This window comes from Oxyura jamaicensis, chromosome 7 (assembly GCF_011077185.1).
Source record: "Oxyura jamaicensis isolate SHBP4307 breed ruddy duck chromosome 7, BPBGC_Ojam_1.0, whole genome shotgun sequence".
Classification (NCBI taxonomy): Eukaryota; Metazoa; Chordata; class Aves; order Anseriformes; family Anatidae; genus Oxyura; species Oxyura jamaicensis.
Window position 1 is genome coordinate 21531963 of NC_048899.1, and position 19079 is coordinate 21551041.

The 19079-nt window shown below is 36.7% G+C and overlaps 1 protein-coding gene across 5 annotated transcripts in view; it reads left to right on the forward strand.

Annotated features, from left to right (window-relative positions):
- Positions 1-19079, forward strand: part of FIGN (fidgetin, microtubule severing factor) — a 104077-nt gene that overhangs the window by 37730 nt on the left and 47268 nt on the right. For 2 of the 5 annotated variants that reach the window (XM_035331576.1, XM_035331577.1), the window contains one exon: positions 2603-2738. The exons of the other annotated variants lie outside the window; for them this stretch is intronic. In XM_035331576.1, the coding sequence (XP_035187467.1) occupies positions 2720-2738 (19 nt within the window). In that variant the 5' untranslated portion in view covers positions 2603-2719. The remainder of the gene's footprint in view (positions 1-2602; positions 2739-19079) is intronic. 5 annotated transcript variants of the gene reach the window in all.

Consider the following 19079-nt stretch of genomic DNA (forward strand, 5'->3'; position numbering starts at 1 on the left):
GTACATACATATATTTTTTTATGTTATGTTACAAAATTATTTGGAGATTTCAGAATGTTGTGTTAGATACAGATTTTTGTGGCAATGTACCCACATATTTATTTTTATATATGGAAGAAGATACAAAATGCTTACTGCTAAAACACATGAGGATGATGTATTCTTTGTATTCTCTGATACTTTAAGCTAGGAGAACTCTAGTTAAACTTCTGACCGTTAAAAAATCAATGTCTAATCCTTTATTGGACTAATTGTACCATTAAATTAATACATCAGTGAGAGAGAGATGGCTATGGTAAGGCACAGGACTTATCCATGAGCTGAAATAATCATGAAAAAGTTTGAATAATTCAAACTATTAATTCAATAATCATGAATACATAGGATTCATTCAAGTTTCAACTCTGAATCTTCATGTCCAAAACTGGATTAAGGTACTAGTGAAACCTGGTGTCTAATTCATATGTAGTAAATTTGGGAAACAAGAATGGAAGAGACCTCTAAGTTCATAAGTCCAGTCATCTACTATTGTAGATACCATGTCATAAAATCTCATTACTGTTTGTTGAATTCCATATATTTATGGATCTCCATGCTTAGTGTTAATTATGTCCACAAAATTGATATTTTATTTGGCAAAATTCAGTGTTAATAAGTTCACCTATATTAGCACAGTAGAATTTTAGAAATTACTTACTTGCCGTACTAGCCAGATAAACAATTTGGTAAAGTCATTCTTAGTTTTTAGAATAAGTGGGTGCAGGATTGTCATCAGTCTCTTCTCTCACTGCAGTTCTGCTGTCCTTTAAGTACAGAGCAATTTCAGATCTGCTCTTAGTGTTGTCATCCACCACTGGAATTAGTTGTTTTTAACATATTCCTTGATTTCTGTATAAAGTGTTGGCTGAGAGATAGGTGGCTTTCCAGACAGATTTTGTGAACTACTAGTGACCTTTCCCAGAACCAAATGACACTGTTAAATTCCCTCAGCCCTTTAGACTTAATCACTGCCTTTTGTTTGTTTTGGTTATTAATGTAGGTTCTTTTTAATTCAGATATGCAAATACAAGAATCTATCACCATACGACAATATGTAGATTGTAGCAGTCCCAAGAGGACCTTGGGTCCATAAACCAGTGGCTTTATTATGTAATGTTGCATAAATGTTGTATTTTCATCTGTGACAGATATAATCTTGAACCTGTATTTTTCATGTTACTTAACTGTTTCAGAACATCATGTGTGAGAGAACGCATCAAAATGGAAATTGCTTTTACAGAGGCAGCAATAAATATTGGTTGGGTATATTGCATTGTTGGGCTCCATGTGTTTTAGGATGTTCTCAATTCTCTTGCCCTAATCAACACTGTAAATACATGCTGCATTTCCTGGTGATCCATTTGTTGGATTAACAATTTGGACCTTGCAGTCTCTACCACGCGATTGGATTCTTTACTGTATGTAGTCATAGTTGTTTAAGAGCATCCCCTAACAAAATTACTCTAAAACCTCCTATCTTTTCTAGCTCTTCAAAGAAAGGCAAATGATACAAAGTCTGTGCATTATATGTGAGGTTAACTAGTAATTATTTGAAGTTTGACTCATTAAAAAGCTGAGAAAAATCTTTAATTTTATGCAAAAGCCTATTTCTGGTGACACAGAAATTTCCCAGGTTCTCATCCAATTATTGGGAGAGGTAATGTTTTGTTTTGTTTTGTTTTGTTTTGTTTTGATACTTATCATATAATCTACAGTAGGGATTAAATTAGTTGATATTGCACTATTGAAATACATCAATATTTGCAGTGATATATCTTAAAAACGAAAAAAAAAAAAAAGATAAAGGGCAAATATTTGTGTTTGATTCTGACAATTCTGAGTAGTAGGTTTGAGACAAAGTTGTTGGCATATTGCTTCCATTGAATATTCCCTTAAAGGATTTTGCTTAAGTCATTCTCTTTTAAAGTCTTTATAAACATGTAGTTCATGTCCCATTTTTTATCTACTCTCTGCTTTATGCCATTGAGTTAAAATAGAATCAATCACAGTTCCCCACCTTGTCTTTCAAGTGAGCATAGTACTGTGATGGCCATGTACCCTATTTAGTTTTCGGGTCCTTTATTGTGTCAGTGATACCACTGTGTTTCCTGTGGAGCCTGAGTACTCTTATGAATGACTTTCCAGCACTAGACGTAGTATATACCAATTTTCTATTGTATACTTTCCTCTGTGGATCAATATGGATTTTAATTAAGATCCTAACAAAATTATAGTTATGCTCAAAGGTCTCTCCCCCCTTGTGTCTTGCCAGGAACTTGGTCTTCAGCAAGTTCCTATCATGCTAGACATTGTCAAGAACAGACATAATTGAAATCCCTTTTCATCCTGAGGCAAAGACACTTTGCTTTTCTTTCTTTCCTCTTCAGTAGATATGCACAGAAGTTTGCTAACTGGGGGGATGGAGCTGCAAGCCTACTATAAACATCAAAGGCGACTTGATACAGAGATTCTTGGAAGAAGTTTCCACCATACTTGGAGTGTCATGACACTGTTTCATTCAACTGCTTTTCCACATTGCATTACATTAATAACCTCCTTGCAGGTTTCTTGGCAGATGAGGAGAAAGGGAGGCCTTCAGTAGAAAGTTGGATGATGATTTTGAATGAATGAAAATGAAGATGAACTGCTAGCCTTAAAGCTAATATGAGGTAGTCAGAACATGAAGAGCCGTGAAGTAGGTCAGTACTTTTGTCTTCTTTTTTTACATCAGTTTTTCTACAGAACTGCATTTACAAATGTTTAGCTTATATTCACACATAGCACTGATATTTCTGTGTCTCCTTGACTGTACACTATTCTAGATTGTTTTCTGTTGTTTTATCCCTTCTGTCATGTAGCTTTTGAAATCTCTTGTGCTAATAAGCATCTGATAGATCTCACCAGGAGCCTTGGCTTCATCTTTAGTCTTCCTTCATTCTAACAATGCTGCCTACAGTACATACTGTTCACAGGGTAGATCTCACATATTGCTGTTCAGCTGCCAGGCTCTTGAGTAATAAACCCTGTGTTTCATTTCTGAATTAATGTAGATTATGATTTTAGAAGTGTTCTTGCCCTGACAGAAGACAAGTCTAATGCTACATCCTTGACCATGGCCGAGGAGTGCACAGCAGTCTGGGGAATGACTGGATCACTGACGACTTAGGATGCTTTGTAAAAAATACACTTTATCTGACAGGGTCTTCTTGAAGTGGAAGTGCTCCATCTGGTTCTTTTGTGTGGGATTTAGAAACTTAGCCATTTAGTTCACAATACTATCTTTTTTTTCAAGGTTCTGTAACATCAATGCTAAAAAAGAAAGTTAGCGTTCAATGCAATTTCAAATTATATACAACGGGCCTAATAGTGAGTTTTATTATTTAGATCCAGTTAGACTTTGAGATGTTTGGCAGTGCTGCTTAGACTTAAAAAGTTGAATCCAATATTAATCAAAGCCAGAAAGCCCATTTGCTTTGACTGGATTGTTTTGATGTTCAGTTGGCTAAATATTGCATTATTGTTACTTACCTGAGGCTCCTTTAGGCAAAAAGGTAAATTTGACGCATCTTACCTTCTTCCTTTCTGATATTTAAATAGTGTGCCCTATTCTTCCTTTGTTATAGTATTCAGAAATTCCAGGATGATCGCTTGTAACCTTTAAAGCTTGCAACTGATGTTTCTTACTCTGAACACACAGATAACACTATATGCAACGGCAATGGGAAGTAACCCCAAATGTTATTAATATCATATATACATTATTAATTTCTCTCTGTGTATGTTCTCTGGTGGCACGGTAAAAATTACCACCACTTGCCCTCGCTGATTAAAGAAAATAGCGATACTGCTGTGTTTTAACACGGATTGGAATCTAACTAGGTACCTCTTTCAGTATGTACATTATTATTTTCCATGAAATACATTAGACTTGAGGATAAAATATTTAGATCACTCCTTTACTTGGAATAACTTATACTTTCACGTATCCGTTATCAGATATTACTGTCATCTGTGCCATATCTTGTACAAAAACTGTATATACGCCATCACCAGCTTATATGGCATTCTATTAGGAGTCGCTGCCTCAGCAAAATGAGAATATTAATCTAAAAGAAGTGTATTTTTTTTTTTTTTCCAGGGAGTGTAAACAAATCTATCCTACTTAGAACAGCAATGTCAATATTTTGTACTGCCTGTGATGACTTACTCGTTTTTTTTGGCATATGGGACAACTCTGAAGATTCCATTTCTGGCTTTTCATTTTAGGCCAGTTCAGGGTATTTTTGGTCCTTACCTTAGATTATTTTTTTCAGCCCCTGAGTAATTTTCGTATGTATTTAACTATGTTCTGAAATACCTTATAAATTCCTGTATATTTAAACAAAGTCCCATGCTTCATTGAAAATTCACTCCTTGGTGATACAGTGAATGGGTACTCCAGCAAGTGTGTTTCATTCTGGACAAAAGCATTGGCAATTATGTTTGTCCAGTGTTCTAGAGGGTGTCTGTCTGTAACTGCTAGATCTTTTCTGGCTTTGACATCAGTTTGCAGATCTTCCATTGATTACTGAAAAAGAAAAAAAAAAAAAAAAAGATAGGAAAAGTTAGCTGAGCATTTTTAGCAAAGGACACGGATATCTTACGACCTGTCTCAGTCAATGCTTGATTCATTTCAATACAAAAATGTTTTAAAGACTTGTTCAATAGGTAATTTTTGCTTTACTAGTGCTTAGGATATTTGCCAGATTAAATTACAGTGTTGTAAGAGCATTATGCCAATACTATTGTTACACACCTGTGGAAAATATAAAAGGTTTCTGATGCAATTATTAACAAAGAGAATGAAACATTGATTGACTTGCTGAAGATTTTCATTAGAAACATTTTGCTTAGGTGTACATCAGCAGATGGTTTAGACATAAATTCTTTACATATGTTCCTCATTCCATAGCTCATTCCAAAGTATCATTATACTGTTTGTTTGTCTGGTAGAGCCGGTCAATGATAGCCTCATCATGAAAACAGCTTTTTGAGTTAACTTCTTACCTAGATTTGTTGTTTCCACTCTCTAGGATGTACAAGTTTGCATAGCTTTAGCCATAGAAAATCCTGGATCTTGCTCAGTATTTTCTGGCTATGCTCTCTTCCATTTTGTCCCACTCCAGTTCAAAATGCTGTTATACAAGTAAAAATGATTGTATCTTTCATGTTATCAAAGTTGACTTTGAAGAAAGAGCAGAAAAAAATATTCTCTCACAGAGGTATTCACTGATCCTGTCAATAGTTCTCCTGTGCTAATGGCACATCTGTCACTTCTTTGTCCCTACCATACATGTTCTGTGGGCACTTGCTGATGGGCTGCAAAATGATGCAATTATTATGTTTTCCTGTATGCTAACCTGTGTTTTTCCACATAGTGGTTACTAAAGCATGTACAACTCCAAGAATTGCTTTTGTTAGATTACAGCTTGAAATCTGTAAACTGTTCTGGCCAGTGGTTCTTGTAATATTTCTAGCAATATATTTTGAACTCTTTCTAATATTGGAAGGCTATTGGCTTCTGTAAGTTTCCATCAGGCAAGCTGTGCCCTCAGTAGTGTTCGCTAAAATGCATGGTTGCCTCTTTCAATCTAGGATCACTTGTAAATCCACTTCTCTCTGGTCTCAGTTTGAACAGGTATGCCACTAGTGTTTCTTTATCAAACAACTGTAGGGAACAGAATTCTTCAAATTCTAGAATAATTCTATAGACATGTTCAACTGAATTTATTGAGAGATCTGATATATGAATCCCGTGTTTCAGAGTTAGTGGTTATCTGAAGCACCTGGCTACCTTGGTCTTTTTCTGACACCTTACTCCTGAAGATGTAGAATTTCACTCTGCAATTCACAGTTTTGGGAAGTAAAAGTTAGTTGAGCACTGTATTTGCTCTATTTATTCTTTGGGGGTGTTTTACTTAGCTTCCTCTAACTGCTGCATGACAAAGTGTGCAGTGAGACTTTGTGATTTGACATGTGCATGGGTTCGCCACCTTAATCTGTATCTTCCTCCAAAATGAGAGATCATCAGCACCACTGCAGATAATCCATTTGAAGGGACAGATGGAACACGCAAGGAAGGACAGCACAAAGGTGAATGCTGTGGTCTTCCCATTTATCTGTAGTCTTAGCACCTGTTAGACCTGTTATTGTCTCAATAGTCCAGTGACAATCTCGGCATTGGCAGGAAAGTTTCCTTTAGTTTCTGTCTTTTCCTAATGGTAGCCTTTCACAGTAGCAGCAGAATTTATTTTGCTGGCTTAGCTTCACCCGAAAGCCTTGGCTTTAATTAGATTCACCCAGCTGTCACTGATTCTGTAGATCTTAAACCGGAATTATCTAGCACAATGTGGACATGAAGGATGCCTGAAGCTAGGTCCAAGCATGCTGAACATCTTTCAGTACAATCCTGCTGTAATTTGGTGTGTTCCCAACACCAGTGCTTGTGTAGATAGATACAAGATTAGACAGATAAAAGATCTCTTTTCAGCTGATCTTAAAAGTGTTAAAGTGACTGCTAATACTGAGGTTATGTTGATACTTCATTAGTCAAATTCCCACAGTTTATGAAAAAAACATCTCCAAAATGTGAGATGTTAAGTTAGCAGTTATAATACTAAGGAGTCCTTCTTGTATAAATGTTTTTAATAATTTCATTAGGATTTGTTAAATCCTAATGTGTATGTGCTAGAATTAATAGAAAGAACTTCGAAGATTTGGGTTTTAGCAGGTTTTTCTCAAAAGATCTCCCCTCTGCCCTAATCACAGTTCTTCTGACACCCATTTTCGTTGCCAGCTTGAAGCGAATTGAAAGGCTTTGCCTGGTGCACAAGTGGCCAGGGTTCTCCTGGCCCAGCAAGAAAAGTGGTTTGGAACAGGACATCCATCACTAATAAACAACAGGAAAAAGGGTTATATATCAAGGTTGCCCATGTGAGTCAGTCCTCTGAATCTATTTCACTGCAAAAATAAGATGCACAGATTTTTTTTTTATTTATTTTTTTTCCAAATACATCAGTGAATAGGAAAGCAAGTATAGGGGTTTCCCAAAGAAAATACTAATAAAATTACAGAAATTAGAAAATTATATGTCATAGTCTTTACTTACAGAAAGACAGACGCATATGCTCACAATGGCAAATGTGTATGGAAGTAATTGTAGCAATTGTACCTTCCGGAAATTAAGAGAGGAGACTGTCTAGGCAGCTCTCCGGTGTAGTTCTAAGAACTCTAGAATTGTAGAATAATGTTTTCATTGCTTAGGTTAGTAAAAAGATAGAAAGAAAACTTAAAATATCCCACAGATGTGTGATGATCTTGATAATTAGCATTTATACAATCAAGTGCAAAGGCAGACAATTCTAACATGACCTCCACTAAGGCAGACTCCTTACAGAATTAATTTTAATTCTCGATTTTTCTCTTTTGTGCTGACTCCTTCTAATGGTGATAGGAATTGGAAACATTTTTGTTATTCTACAGCCAGGCATTTTCTCCTTTTTAGAAGAAATAGAACTGTTAACTGAACATTTACCCAGACGTTTACCAAAATTAAGTTATTAATATGATTGTTTTGGGGATAGTGAGGATTAGGGAGAAGACAGAAACAATCCTCCTCATGAAATATGTTAACTTAAGACTGTGATACGTATCATGTATGCAAATACATGTTCATATACTTGTGTAGTTCCTATTGAGCACAACCCTCCTCCCCTCTCAAGCCTGTCATTTTTAGGTGCCTTTCTCTGGTACCCTTTTCTAGACACTCAGGAGTTGGCCTAGCTTTTTTATACAGCTATTGAAGAAAAAATATTTAGCCTGTGTTTAAAGAAAAAAAAAAAAGCCATATAGACTGTGGAGAAGATTCATTTGATATTAAATGCTAGAGAAGTAGAGTTTAAACTTCCTTTGTGCATACTAGAATTAAAGCAAATTAGTTGAAATTTTTCAAAGCATGATTTGAAAATGCAACTTTTTTTTTTTTTTTTTTTCTTGCAACAAAATCCATTTTCCTCTTGTAGATCAAGTTGCAGTCATCTGGGAAGTTCCTGCCCTCAACCATTAGTTATTTTTCTCAACTGGAATTTGAAGCAATGTGCTACAGCTGAAGTAAAGGCCATTTTTAATGTGAGGTACTTTGACTTGTTCTGAAGTAGACCAAAATTGCTCCTATCTCTGCTAAGAAGGGTTGTCTCCAGTTGATGGGTAGATACTGGGACTTGAATGTGGTGAAGTTTTGAAACAGTTGGATCTGCAACTATATTTGTGTCCCTAGCATTAGAAGAGCTCACTTAGAAATGATGAATTCCCATCGTGTTCTTGTGGTGAAAAAAAAATACATGGCCTTACTAAAAGGTAGTCTTCATGATTACTGATGCAAAGTTATCATAAATCACAAATTGGAATTATGTAATTATGCTATTAGTGGTTCACCTCACTGTTAATATGTGTAATATATAAACAGGGATTATATGTCTTCAGCTGGGTTCTACTCTTCTTAGTTGTTGCATGTTATCTAGCATGCAAGAGTAAATTTTATTCCTTTAGTGGTGACTTTCATCTATATTTTTTGTTCATAATTGTTTAACCAGAATAGAGAAAACTAACAGCAGTAGCTTATTGTGCATGTATGTACATGTGTGTATTTATGTATATACATGTAGCCATACATATGATCACACCTCTGTGGGCCAAAGCATCAAAAATATAACTAAAAAATCCATACACTAGGGCATCCATGAAACCTGTAAATTATAATTCATTAATGATTAAAAAAAATAACCTTTTCTATTGCTAGAAATAAAACCTTCTCTCAATGTTCAGTATCACTAGTTCTTCCCCCTCCACAAGAATGTAGTGCTTAATGTGTTTTTTTTTTTTTCTTTCTTTCTTTAAAATTGAAGAATTTTATTAGTTGCTAAAGCTATTGAGTAAGAGGGTATTTCAAAAAGAAACGTAAATCGTAAAATTCAGCTGGGACACTTACTGAACTGTTGGTATTGTTTTGTCAAAAACTGATTTAAAATGAACTAGAAAATTGCCGAACCATCAAAGTATGGGATGTAGGGAAGTTAATATATTAAAAAAACACTATCATGAGAAGAAAAAGTGCTATTTTAAAAATGATATTTTAAGAAATTCACTTATAGAGAGAATAGGGCAAAATCATAATCCTTTATGAGCCCAATAAAGACTGCCTGGCTACTGCTGCTTGATACAATACCTTTCTTATTGAAGTCAGGGAAAAAATCTACTATGGAGGGCTTTTTTGTGCTATATAGGTTTAGTTGGCTTTTTAACTTAAAGTGGAAGAATAATGATACCGTGATAAGCATTCTTTGGACTGGTGAGGCTGGTGCACAATGCCCTGGACCAGCACGTGTTCATAGCAGCATGCGTACAGCAGGGCTGGTAGCCCAGCAGCCAGGATGCCGGGGTTTGACAGGCGGCTTGGCTTTGTAGTGGACTTAGACTAGTGTCTGTTTTCCAAACAGAAATATGCTTTTATCTCATCACCAAGACTTGGGGATGTTATTTTTGCTTTAGGGTGTGCAAGTAGCTGAACGAGAAGCAAATCCATTTATTTTTGTGGCTTCTTGTGAGTGGCCCACTGTGTGGGATGTTTGTGTGGCATTTTGGAGGATGAAAAAACAAGACATCGTTTTACTTTAGGTCACTTGTTAATGTTTGTTTAAATAGTTAACTCAGGCATGCAGAGTACAGACAAAGATAAGACATTAGTATTTGCACTTTGCTTTGTATTTGTGTAGCTGGTGTTCCTCTGAAAACTACCTGGTGGTAGTAAGGCAAGGTAAAATATTTGCATTTCCTAGTCCTCTTCCTGCACGACTCCTTTCTCTTCAGTCTGTTCTTACATGTCCGTATTCATGGTGTGGAAGTCACTGTAAGGGTGTGGACTGTTTAGTCCCTGATTACATTCTGAGCTGTAATAAGATTTCTTGTGGTGTGTATTTGTTAGAAATATGGGTTTTCATGAAAATTCAAATCCAAGAGACTACTGCTTTTGTTAAGAACCCCTGTCCTTAAAGGGAACACCAAGTAGAAAATACTTCCGCCTGAAATTGGAATCCAAAATGATTACAAGCACCACCTAAGAGTATTGCATATGAAGAAAAAAGATGCTTTTTGAAGTTGTTTGCTATTTGACAATATTTTATAGAAAATTCATGTCCTGTCCATGCTGGTAACAAAATTCCCAGAGACTTAAGTGGACTCAGAGTTTAACTCCTGTTAAACAACTGTCATCAGCCACATTCTGCCATGGTGTTTCTGGCATTCTGTGTCCCCTGAGGGAGTTTGTGTGCAAGCACTGTGCTGCAGAGAAAGGTGCTTTGCTGGAGACAGTGGCACTGAGCCTGAGCAGGCCTCAGAGCTGGAAGGAGCAGAAAGACCAGAAAACGTTTGGTAGTGTCATCTGCATGTTTACAATAGTGAAAGAAGATCTCTCTTAAGCTATTTTAAAATGAAATTATTGCATTTCAAAATATACTGCTTAACTTCTCAATTGAATTTTTGCGTATCCAGTCATCTACAGCAAGCGTTAAATACCTTGAAAAATCTTGCTGTCTGTGCACATTTATAATACAGTGTCCGTAAGTAGAAATAGGTGCTGTTCCTAAAGTACAGCCTGTCCCATCACCATCAAAGCCTTTAGTTCCTTATAGAAAGCCTCTTTGCTGCAAGTGCACTTTTTAAAGCACACTACTTCAGAGCCATATAAGAAACAGCAGAGGGTTCAGATGTGTTTTGTTCCCTGGAAGCCTGTGTCTATCTTTCAGCCATTTCTGCACCCTGACTCTTCTCCAAACCACTTGGGGAAGGATGCTTGAAACCAATTGTCTCTTTGCATGTCGTGCCACTGTTTCCTCCCACCTGCTTCATTCCTCCATGCCCAAGTGCCTCGCAAGAGCAGCAGAAGGCTTCTCTGGGGGGGCTATGGGGGGAGGGAGGGTTGAGTCCAGCTGTTTTGGCTGCCTGCTGCTTTAGCAGCTGAGACCCAGATCTCTCCTCTGGCACAGACAAAGCAGGCTTAATGCTGCTCATCAAAATATGTTCACTGCGGTAAGCATGGGGAAAGCAAGCCAATGGGAATGCAATATGAATAACTTGAAAAACTGCAATTATGATTAACACTTCAACTACTATTTACTTTAACATTTGACCAAGATAATGCTGCTAATTTCTTTTAGCTCAATGTGAAATTTAGAGTCTGATTGTTCTAATTGGCAGAAAAGGGAAAGCTGCCAAAAATACACACTGATTTACCTCCCTCTCGATTCTGTTGATGTCGCTGAAGTTGCACAGGATACTAACTATTAAAGAAAGTTACTTTGGGGCTTTGGGTTCCTTCTGGAAACATCCGTCTTTGATCTAAAAGCTCAGAATTTAAGACCCACCAAGTTAATGCGGCACAGCAGACAAGATGAAAAAAATCCATTAGCTCATCTTTCGCAGCTCTGCAGCATCCTGCTACTTTGGGGGCATTGGCCTAATTGATCTTTACAAATGTAAAATTACAGATGAGCCAACCACTAGAAAACAGCAACAATGGTGAACAGAAAAGACATCTGTGGATTTGATATGGACCATTTAAGTATCAAAGCTTATAGAAATAACATATGAAGCATTTGGAAATATTCAGGTCTACCACTGAACATCTTCAGGCTCAGACGCTTATGAAGATTATATACTGACATGAGAGTGGACTGGTATAATCTAAAATCTGTTAGGCTACAAGATCTGTCATTAAATCAGTAAAATCTACCTCATTGTTCCCAAAACTGGTGTGATGCATGGATGGAAGAGTGATGTTGGGGAACCTCTTGCTGCCATGAGGATATTTATCATTGTCATAGAGAAGAAACTGAAGGCCCTCATGTAACATGCAGCAGAGACAGCCTTGGTGTTCTTGTCCCCTATATCTATTTCTAGAAAAGGAAATTGAAAGTACTTGCTGCTTGGAAGCAGCAGAACCAAGAGAAATATATATATATATATTTTAATGTACTATATTTATATATAATATACTATACCAACATCTTTCCAAAGTGTTTTATTATGTCTCCTTTCAGTGAACCCTTTGCAGTCATTGGTTTGCAAAATTTCTCTCTGTTTTAAATAGTATTTTTGTAACAAGTGGTATACGTTATACATCACCTGTTTTATCCCTTTGCCATTTATGAAGCTCTAAAGCTATTTTCATTTGTCATACTTTATTTTGTTATCTTTTCCTGAGTAGTCAAAAAAAAAAGTGAAGAAAAAGAAAAAAACAACTCTTGAAATTGGGAATGGAATGGTTTGAAAATACTTGGAGAATATTTGTGGGCAACGGGGGACGGCGGGGAATATCCCACCCCACCCCTCCACCCCTACCCCCGCCCCCAGCCAGTTTGGACACATTTTAACAGCATCTCATGAACCTGACTCAAAGTGTATTCTAGTACAGACTGTTTAATCACGTGTGTAAGCAGCAGGATTGCATCATCTAGGAATATATCTAATAACCTTTCAAAAAGTAGCATAAGGTTTGAGCCAGGCAGCTTCCTAATGTCAGTATTTTGTATAGCTAAATCTGATGCTCTGGTACTACTGGTGACATTGGCTGGGGCTATGGGCTGCTGCCTGCAGGCAAAGGGACACAGGTAGTTGTAAAGATGTGTGTGCATTCTGCCAATTAAAGCCTAACTGCATTTTTCAAATGCTTATAAAGAAAAAGAAAGAACTTTTGGTGTGGATTTACTTAATGTGAAAATTAGGACCTCTTAAAATTGATGAATCTGGAGTTAGCCAGCTGCCTGTTGATGGTATTTCTGTCATGCTATCAGAAATAATACAACATCTGACAGCTAAAGCAATGAAAAGATTGGTGATTGTTTATGCCATGTATGTTGCTTAACACATTGCCCAGTTTTGGTATAGCCTCCCTTTGGGAAGGTTGACTTGGAGTGTGTTCTTACTTGCATGTGCTTACATACTTTTTTTGTTATTAAATATCACATTTTCAACCTCATTTTCCCTTTTAGATTTGTAACTAGTGGCCCATCTGCAAATCTTTATGGCTTATGTATCTGCTAAGGAATGGTAACTATCCATGTACTATTTTAGCCCAACAGGCACGTGAAATAATATGGCTTAGTCCTTTTTCATTACAGTCTGTGTTGTCTTGCTTAGTCTCTGGGTGAAGAGGGGACATGTGGACAATGGCACTGCTTTAACTCGTTAAGCCAAGGTAATTTGATTGTGTGTCTGAGTTTTATCAAGAACAATCAGCACAATAGTTTTGGAGAGATCTATCAAAGGACAGACATCCCTGAAGTAACTTGAGTGTTCTCCAAGCTCTCCTCTCCCTTCCACTCTCCTTTTCAACCATACATTTTAGGATTTCTTTATTTGAATAGTAGTGCTTTGGGTAGATCAGAGATCTTATGGAAAATGAAGGAAGAGGGTCAATGCTGCCTCTCCTTTTCTCAGCCTCCTTATTCTATGTTAGTCTCCAACTTTCTTTGCCTCCCTGGGGTGTTTTTGTCACCTTATACAGAACCCACTGCCACTGCTAAGATACATGGCGCAGCAGAAAGGGCTCATTTTATTCCTGTTTATCACTGAGGATTCACACCCTTCAAGACTTTTACTTGAAATCCGGCCTTGGAGATCTGGCCTTCTCAGTTGGGGTGGCAGGGAAAGCTAACAGTTTCCTTGGTTGGAAAGCATCAAATTGGATAAACAGAAAACGGGCCTGGAGAGCGGGAAAGCTCTTGATGGTGATTAGTTGTCATCCTGCTTGTCAGAACAAATGAAGAAGAGGAGCACAATGTTTGCACTGTTTGAACAAGCCTCAGAGAGCAAATTAGATGGTAAATGTGATCATAATTTGCCTGCCTTTCTTGAAACTCCCATGGTGCTATTAGTGTTTTTCTTTTTTCAGGTTAAAAAAAATAAAAAATAAAAATAAAAAAGCTTTAACTAATACATACTTCTGTGGAAATTGAAGTGCACTGAGGTTGTTTACGGAGATAATGTTTAAAGATTTCTGTGGTTTATGTGATAGTGCTTGTTGCATTTACATAGTGTAGGCTGGTGCAAAGTGGTGTGGAAAAGATAAGGTATTTCAATACTGCACATGATGTGAAAAAAGATATAGGTATATATCTATGTAAATATATATTTAGATAGGTATTCACATATAAAATAAACTTGTTCCTAAACTTTATATTATACTTGGTTGATACTGTTAATAAACCAATTAAGGTATTTTTTTGGAAAGATGTCTGGAACGCAAACTCTTCTGTCCTATTTTCCTGTGATGATGTGCAGAGGCAGGCCATGCCCCTTGCTGAACTGCCAATAAACCTCAGGTGACCACAACTGTTTCTAAATAAGAAAATCAGAACTTCTGTGTTTTGTGTGCATAGAAACGTGCAGTATTCTATAGCATTTAGATAATGAGTTTGGGGTGGAGAATGGAGAAATGCTACTTACAGTTTATTTTACACATGAAAGTATTTCACACATAGCAGAAATTGTTAGTGTAAACAAGTATCAATTAAGAGAACAAGTATGAGCATTGTTGGAGAATAAGGTAAAAGCTGTGATGTGAAAGGGTCTCTTGGGCAAAGACAGATGACTGACAGTGAAAAGATTTAAAGTATTTTGATTGCTTTGCAATGAAATCCGAACCTATGGAAACTAATAAAAATTGACTGAGCTTAATTAGAGACGTATAGGAAGCAAAACCAAGTGCTTGGACTGTCATATCTCTGATTCGTAGTCACCCAGCTAGACAGAAGAACAGACTGCTTTCAAAGTCAGAAATTTCCTCAATATATTATATTAAAAAAAAAAAAAAAGCAAAACAAAACACACAAAAACCCAACATCAATAATTGCGGATTCACTGTATCACTATGATATAGTGATAGGTAGGTAAAGACAGGAGAATGTAAAGAGGAGCATATTTATTTTTATCTCTTTATAAAATCATCTGTAGTATACCAGGCAGCTCAGAGTAGTCTTGCTGATGCTAACATTTGCTCCCTATCAAACTGCATTTGCCTCTACATCTCTCTTCTTTACCTTTTATTCATTGTGGTAGGGACCCACTGGTAAAATACTCTGCTGAAGGGCCAAGGCCAGTGTGTCAACATTACCTAACGTGAAAAAGAGAAATTATGTCCTAAAGCAGAGAATTCTGTGCAGTTCTTGCATGCTGGCTCTGGTGGGCTGTGGTGCACAGAGCTTTAGGAATTACAGGGGCTCTTGGAGTTTCCTTTAGAAATGAACCTTGTTCCGCATCATCTCCAGCAAAGCTCTGTGACGGACATAGATATTCTCTATTGATCTGCTGGGCCTACTTCAGACAGAAACATGTACATTTTTTGTTCCTGTGTATTTTAGATGAGCTCGGAGCAGAGCAGTGGAATAAATGAAAAGTGTTTTGTTTTAGTCAGTCAGAACAGTGCCAGATATTGTACTGTGCAAATACAAGCTGGTAAGTGTACACTTTGGCTGATGCAGTTTTTACCAGTATTTTAATATACTGAAGTTCCAATGAATCAAATTATGTTTATAATACAACTGGCAACCTACTAGTGTGTTACATATTAGTAATGCACAGTGACAAGCAATTACATTTCATTTTTCTTTATTGACTATTTGAGGCTTTAAAATATTTATTTGGCAAGTTTGTGTCTCCTTTTTGTTATTTTTAATGATATGGGTACTTAGCAGGCGCATACAGTAATGATTTTTAAGCTGTAATAGAAAGCACAAAGGATATGAACAGTGATGTAAAATAGATTAATTAAAATCAATGTTATTTCACTGAATACTAATTGAATTATTAATGCTTGGATCAGGGTTTTTCCCCATTTTGTGATTATTCAGCTTGATGGCTGATGTATGCATTTCTGTTGATGAAAGCCATTTCTCCATCTTGCTTTGTTGTTTGTTTGTTTTTTCTTCTTTCCTGACACTCATTAAGGGGATATGTTATCAATACAAAATAGATAGATAGGGACTTGCTCACAGCTGATTTACTTTTTGCAGTGCTGTCTCCATCGTCTCCACCAGCTGGCCCAATGCACAGGGGTGGCTGGTGGAGGAAAGCTGCAGAGAGCCAGCTGCCCAGCACTGGACTGTCCTTTGTTTTGACCTTACTCCTGTTAGCGGGCTGCTGGATCATAGGATTTCAATTGAAGTAGACTACCGGTTCCTCTGTTTATGATGCCAACAATAAGGTGATAATCTTGTTTGCAAGTTCTTCAAGTTCTTTTTATTTATTTATTTTTTTTTTGAAGGGATAAAAACTCAATGACCACATGAATAACTGCGATCCAACTGAATTCCCCTCTTCCCCCCAACTATTTTAACAATTATATTATTAGAAGACAGTCTATAAAATTATATAATTTACCTCTTAATTATTGATGACCATGAAATTAGAGAAGCAGAACAGTTTTGTGTGTCTATGTTTGCGTGGAGCAGAAGAGACAATGTCTTCTGTTTGTGAGTCTTTTCAGAAAACCCAGTGTGGTAAATGGTTAGATAGCTGTTTCTACAACTGCAGTGCAATGCAGATAGGCATCTTGCCCCCCTCCCTCCCCCTAATTAGAAATGTTTTCCAGAAACTCCAAAACCAGTTTGAAACTGAAAAGATTCCTATAGTGGTAAATTGTCAACAGGACCTTCGCAAATGAGCAGTAGTTTTTGAGACCACTATAGAACAACCACAATTCATATTATTGAGACCTTTGGGAAAAATGCCTATAGCATGAGCTTCCAAAAGACAAGAGATGTTACAATACCTCTAGCACATAAATAAGTAAGGACAACGCATTGTTATATTATGGATCTTCAGCAAAACTAATGCTTTTTAATAACATTTGATTAAATATTATTTGTAGTGTTACAATACATTATCACAGATTCTCAGAACTCTCACAGCTGAACTGTAATTCTATGCTTTTCTAGCCATAGGATTTGGTCTTCAGCTAAAGGCATTGTATGTCTTCAAAGTAAAGCGTAAGGTTCCTCTCTTCAGTGGTATCTATAGTTCTGTCTGTTTGTCTCAGTAGGGTTACTTCCCTTCATTGTGAATCAGCAGTACATATTATGTCAATTTTTTATTATGACTGCTACTTGCAAAAAAAAACAGCATTAACTGGTACTATGATTTGCATTTCTGTAATGCTTTGTGGAGGACTCTGAAACTTTACAGATTTGTTGTAAAACATGGTTTAGATTGGAAAATATTTTCGGCACTAATCAAGGAATTAAAAGTGGATGCTGGAAGGCAGATCTTTGGACATTCCAGACTCTGAGTCATTTTTCTGGTGCCTGTGTCATAGAACTTCAAGCCATTGTAACAGTGGACACAAAATGCTTCACATACATTTCTTCACATATCCTTTCTCTTAATTATCATTTCTACCTGATGGGACTCTTAAAATACTATGAACATGTTTAAGGCTCTGCTGATAAGCAAGAAAGGATTCATTAAAGTGCTTTATTCATGTTTTTCTTTTTCTTTTTTTTTTTTCTTTTCCTTTATTTTCTACCCTCCCTGATCTCCGTATCTCTATTCCTTTATCTGAATGACATTTCTGATATGTTGTGTGACAACATGTTAGTGATATCTAGCCCTTCACCTGTCTAAGTAGTTTGTCAACACTGCTAGCAACTGAAGGAGGAAGGAATGTAACTTTTCTTCACATCAAAAGAATTATTTTTACTTTGTTTGGCAACAGCACTGGGAACAGTTTAGTGCACATATCAATTGTGGATCTTACAACTTTCTGCTGCTGCTGTAGTGGAATTGGAATAATCAGGCAGTTAGAGGAAGGAATGAAATGACTCATGTGTGGGACTTGGCATAATGTCGTGTTCACGTCCCAAATCTTTCCTTCATATAAGCCTCAGCTCCCCACAGCCCTTCCACATAATTTCTCTGTAGATGTTAGCTAAATACTGTCATTCTAGACTCTCATCCAAAGCCCCAGAGATATGACCCCTTTACAAATACTTAGCCAAAGAGTTTGAGTTACTACAAAAGCTTTACCCCACTGTTTCTCAGTTAGATAAGACTTGTTGTTTAGGCATATCAAGAGTTCAAAATTCTTTTGTTTGAGTCTGATCTACAACATTCCTCAGATTATTTTCTGATAAAAGTGAGAGGGAAGAGATTGTTTGGATTTGACTTGACGGACCAGCTCCCATAAAACTAACTCTTGAGCTTAACCTCAAACCATTTTCCCTTGAATTCTCTTTTGCTGAAAAATAGGTTAAATGGATGGCAGTAACTTCTTGTATCCATCTAACTATAGATTCTTCTTCCAAATTTCATCTTAAGATGGATGGAATTGAGGGAGACTAAAGTCTTGGTGTAAGGGAACTTATTTTTACCTCCTTCAGAGTTGTTTCTCTCAACTTAGAAGCTGCTGTTCCCATTCTAATACATATGATATTCTCTTGATTTGAATTTGGTATGTTTAATGGAATTTTAGAAGGGAGAAAGGAGTCCTCGATCTTCTGCGTTTGAAGTTAACAACAGACATGAACTATTCCTGTGAAATGTCTGGCTTGTATCTCAAGACATCTTTATAATATTATTTTTGCTCTTTACACAAAATGAAAGTTTTCTTTTCATTATCCGTTGCAGTTGGGATGATAACTGTTTCAGGCAGTACTTCCTGTCCTCTTCAGTGCCTTGTGTTGAACCTCCACCAAAAGGCAAGCCTTTGAAACTTGTTGGCTTGTTGGTAGAGCAACTCAAAATTAAGGTCTGAGATTGATCAGTAAAGGCTCTCGGACCTGGGACATTTCGCAGCAGGTACATCCTTTCATCATAGAGACGCTAAAATAGAGTGATTGAACAGTATAGAGCAAATTCATTCTCAGTGCAATCTTTTACTTGGTTTTGCAAGAGAAAAGCTTTGAGATCCATCATCATATTTGAATTGCTTGTTTTTCCATCTTTATTGATCT